General features: G+C 28.4%; 1 protein-coding gene across 1 annotated transcript; it reads right to left on the bottom strand.

Moving 5' to 3' along the window:
• Positions 1-494: 494 nt before the first annotated feature.
• On the bottom strand, positions 495-3,109 carry LOC107463716 (putative UPF0481 protein At3g02645). Its single transcript, XM_016082570.3, has 2 exons — positions 2,654-3,109; positions 495-1,793 (listed from the first exon to the last, which is right to left on the bottom strand). Exons 1-2 carry the CDS (start codon positions 2,960-2,962, stop codon positions 495-497), a joined length of 1,608 nt encoding a protein of 535 aa, XP_015938056.3. The 5' UTR covers positions 2,963-3,109.
• Positions 3,110-3,698: the final 589 nt, after the last annotated feature.

Genomic DNA, 3,698 nt, shown 5'->3' with positions numbered 1-3,698 from the left:
GTAATGGATCGAAATGATATATCTCATAGTTAAGACACCCTTCTGCTGAGAATATATGCCTGACAACCTAAGGAATATTCATGTTTCATTCAAAGCCATCACATACAAATCCAAGAAACCAAACTATTAAAGTACTATATATATGTATCCTTCCCTCTAATCAAATTTATGATTTTGGGATGTAGGGATTTAATTTTAAGGATTTAAATAATAACGAGCATCTCAAAAAGTTAAAACTTATTAAATAAACTCAAATTTTAATTAATAAACCGAAATTAAAGAAAAGCTAACAATAAAGAACATTGATACATAATGAATTAAATCTCAAATGACATAATCTTTTCGTCTTCACTTAGATTCGGATTTGAATCTTATTCCTAACTTAAAACTTAGATGAACACATACAAATTAAAATTAAGAAGATCTATCACATTACATGAAATGTCATAACATAATATCAATCAAGTTATGTTATATATACTAATTAAACTAAATTATTCTCCTCCACTACTAGTATTAGAAGATGATTGTAGTGCTGATTCAAAAAAGCGACTACAAGTATAGACTGAGCAAAATGCTTGCAATGCCATCAAGAACAACATGAATATGGCAGCTAACAATGTCAAGAACTGCCATGAACCAAACACATAAACCTTCATGAATTTCTTAACCTTAACCTTGGTTGTTCCACTGTAAAACTTGTTAACATCTTCAATAACTTTGTCCAATTTTGGAACCTTGCTCAACCTCAAAGACTTGTTCATACCATTCCATATGTTAGCAACTTCCAAATCACTCTTCAAGTGGTCCTCTTCATCACTCTTTAAGTGATTCAAAATCACCCCTTTTTCTCTAAGAATCTTTGCATCTTCCTCAGTGTCTATAATCCCATTCATCAATTCAGTGTAACGTGCTACAACCAATTGTCCTGAAGAACTTGAAGCTTCATATGCAACCAAGTTTCTCAAGAAAACTTCAGTGTTAACATCCAAAGAAATTATTGGAAGGTAGAGTGTGCATGTTTTTGCATCAAAATTAATACTTGATATGCATCCGTTGACAGGCGAGAATCGAACCCCCGAATTCAATAATTCTGACACTGAAGGAATAGTGATTTCCTCTATCAACGGAGGCTCTTCGCTTTTCGCACTCGACGAGCCTCCGTTTTTCTTTTTTTTCTCATCTTCTTCGTCGCTTTTCTCTCGAGCGAAGAACATTCGCTCGAGAGGCTCTTTAACAAGCTTAAGACCCGGAAAATTCGATATAATTTGCCATGGTAACTTAACAACAAGCTTAAGAGGTTTAGAAACTAGTACCCTTTTGATTGATCTCACAGGCCCTTTATTCAATTTTGAAAGAATATTCCAAACTTCACTAAGGAACTTCTTGACATTCCCTTTCTCCTCTTCTTCTATTTTCTCATCATCATTCCCATCTCTCTCTCCATCTTGATGGTAATAATTTTCCTCTTCAATTATTTCTTGGTCTAATCTTGGAACAATCATGTCATACAAGTAATCTAGAATGTGAACACTCTTTGAGACTTCATTGTTTGGATAATAATGTTGCATGGTCTTGAAGGGTGAGAGCTCTTTGAATAGCCCTAGGAGGATCAAGCTAAGCATGTCATCAGCAGCTTCTAGTGATGAGAATTTGAACTCCAACATCTTTCTTAACACAAAGAATGGGATTTGGTTCTCTAACATCACAATGTCCCTCAAGATTGCATTATGTGCTGATTTCTTGCCGGCATAGTCTACCAAGTGCGACATGCTTGATGAAACTCCAGGAATCTGCTTCATTATTAAGATAAAAATTATGAGAAATAATTAGAAGAGCAATACTATGTGACCAGTAAATACTATTATTTTTTATCACTATTTAGTCAATAATAATTTATATCTATATTTATAAGAGTTTTGAATATAAAAAATATATAATTTATATTTATATTTATCAGAATTTTACACATATAAATTAATATTGCTTACACCTACATTTTTTTAGAATTTATATACATGAATTAATAAAATTGATTTATTAAAGATAATTTAGTATTTATTTAATATTTATACTGGTCAAAAATACTAAACACTACTGGTTTCAAAATTTTCTCTAATTAAAATTAGTAAAAAAAGATTTAAAGCAGAAAGAAACAATAAAATATAGTAAAAATTAAGAGTGTATTTAATTATTAGTTCAATCTTTTATATAAAGTAAAAGTATATTTAGATAAATCAATTACAAAAATATTATATATACTTTAAAGAGTATTATTAAAAATGTATGTGGTCAAAAAATTGTCCCTAGTTTTGTAACTAAAATTAATTAGTTTTAAATTTAAAATGTTTAATAAATATTAAATCATTATTGATTAAATTTAAAGTATACCAATAACTTTATAAGAAGAAGAATACCATAACAAATCCCTTAATTTATACTGTTTTCTCTAATAGGAAAACTAAATTAACTAATTTTTAGACTATTATTATTGGAGGTAATTATTTATAAAAAGTAAAAATTTGCGTGCAGTTGATATTTAAAAAATTATTAAATAATTACAAAATTTTGACTAAATTATTATTTAACAATTTTTAATTATTAAATTTTATATAAAAATAATTTTTACGTTCGTGAAATTAATTAATATTACCTTTGTTCCTTCTTGTATGGCATAGATTTGAAGGAACTCAAGCAAGAATGAGGCATCAACAGCCATCATCCAAACCAAGGTTTCACCATTGAAATCCAAGTACTTGTGATAGCATCTTCTAATCTTGCGTTCCAACTTGAGAATTTGATCAACAAGCCCTTCAAATTTAAGACATTGAAGGTGTTGTTGTTGGAACCTTTTTGCAGCTGCAACCTTGTACCTTTGCATTTCATACAGCTCTGGACGCCAATAATGATAAGGACCAATTGCAACTTGTTGAGGAACATATGAATCTGGATCACTTGCCATTAGAAGCTTTGGAACATTGAATATGTGTACTTCAAATTCATCACCTCCTTCTTCTTCAAGTTCTTCTTCAAGGGTTTTTCGGATGTTAATCACCCATCTTTGTTCATCAAATGCTGAATTATTATTATTATTATTATTATTATTATTATTATTATTATTATTATTATTATTGGACATGGTGTATCTCAAAGAAGAAGACATTATCGTAAGATGTTATTATTGTGGATGCTATGGAGTGAAGACTTAATTTGGAGAATGCTGCTTTTATTAGCACCTTAATGGAGTTTTTTTAATCATTAGCAATTAAATAATTGAGAATGCATTTCTCATGTGATAATTTAATTTACAAAGGAATGTATACTACTTTAATTTACCATTGACCAACCAAGTTGAAAACGTCATTCTTAATTTGAAGTGTGAACATATATATATGAATGTCAAAAGTAATTTATATTGTGTAAAAATGTAATATTATAATAAATTTTTTATTTAAACCATGCTTGGGGACATATTTAATCTATTAAATCTCACTTAATATTATTTGAATCAAGTTGATTCACAATAAAAAAAATCTTTCATTGTCAATTTTATTTTTATTTACAAAATTTGAATGTAAGTTCGGAAGTTCCTATTAAAAAAATAAGTATGTATAATATATATTTAAAAATTTAATTTTAGTTTACTGTGAGTATAAAATAATTATTTTTATATATATTGATCGAAAAAATAATTATAA

This window comes from Arachis duranensis, chromosome 9 (genome assembly GCF_000817695.3).
Source record: "Arachis duranensis cultivar V14167 chromosome 9, aradu.V14167.gnm2.J7QH, whole genome shotgun sequence".
In the NCBI taxonomy this organism is placed as follows: domain Eukaryota; kingdom Viridiplantae; phylum Streptophyta; class Magnoliopsida; order Fabales; family Fabaceae; genus Arachis; species Arachis duranensis.
This window is presented reverse-complemented; position numbering and strand designations above follow the sequence as displayed.

Excerpts from the sequence above, each read along its gene's own strand:
- LOC107463716 (XM_016082570.3), bottom strand. The coding sequence starts at position 2,962 with ATGGCAAGTGATCCAGATTCATATGTTCCTCAACAAGTTGCAATTGGT. Across the intron at positions 1,794-2,653 it reads CCATACAAGAAGGAACAAAG|ATTCCTGGAGTTTCATCAAG; the intron begins GTAATATTAATT and ends ATAATGAAGCAG.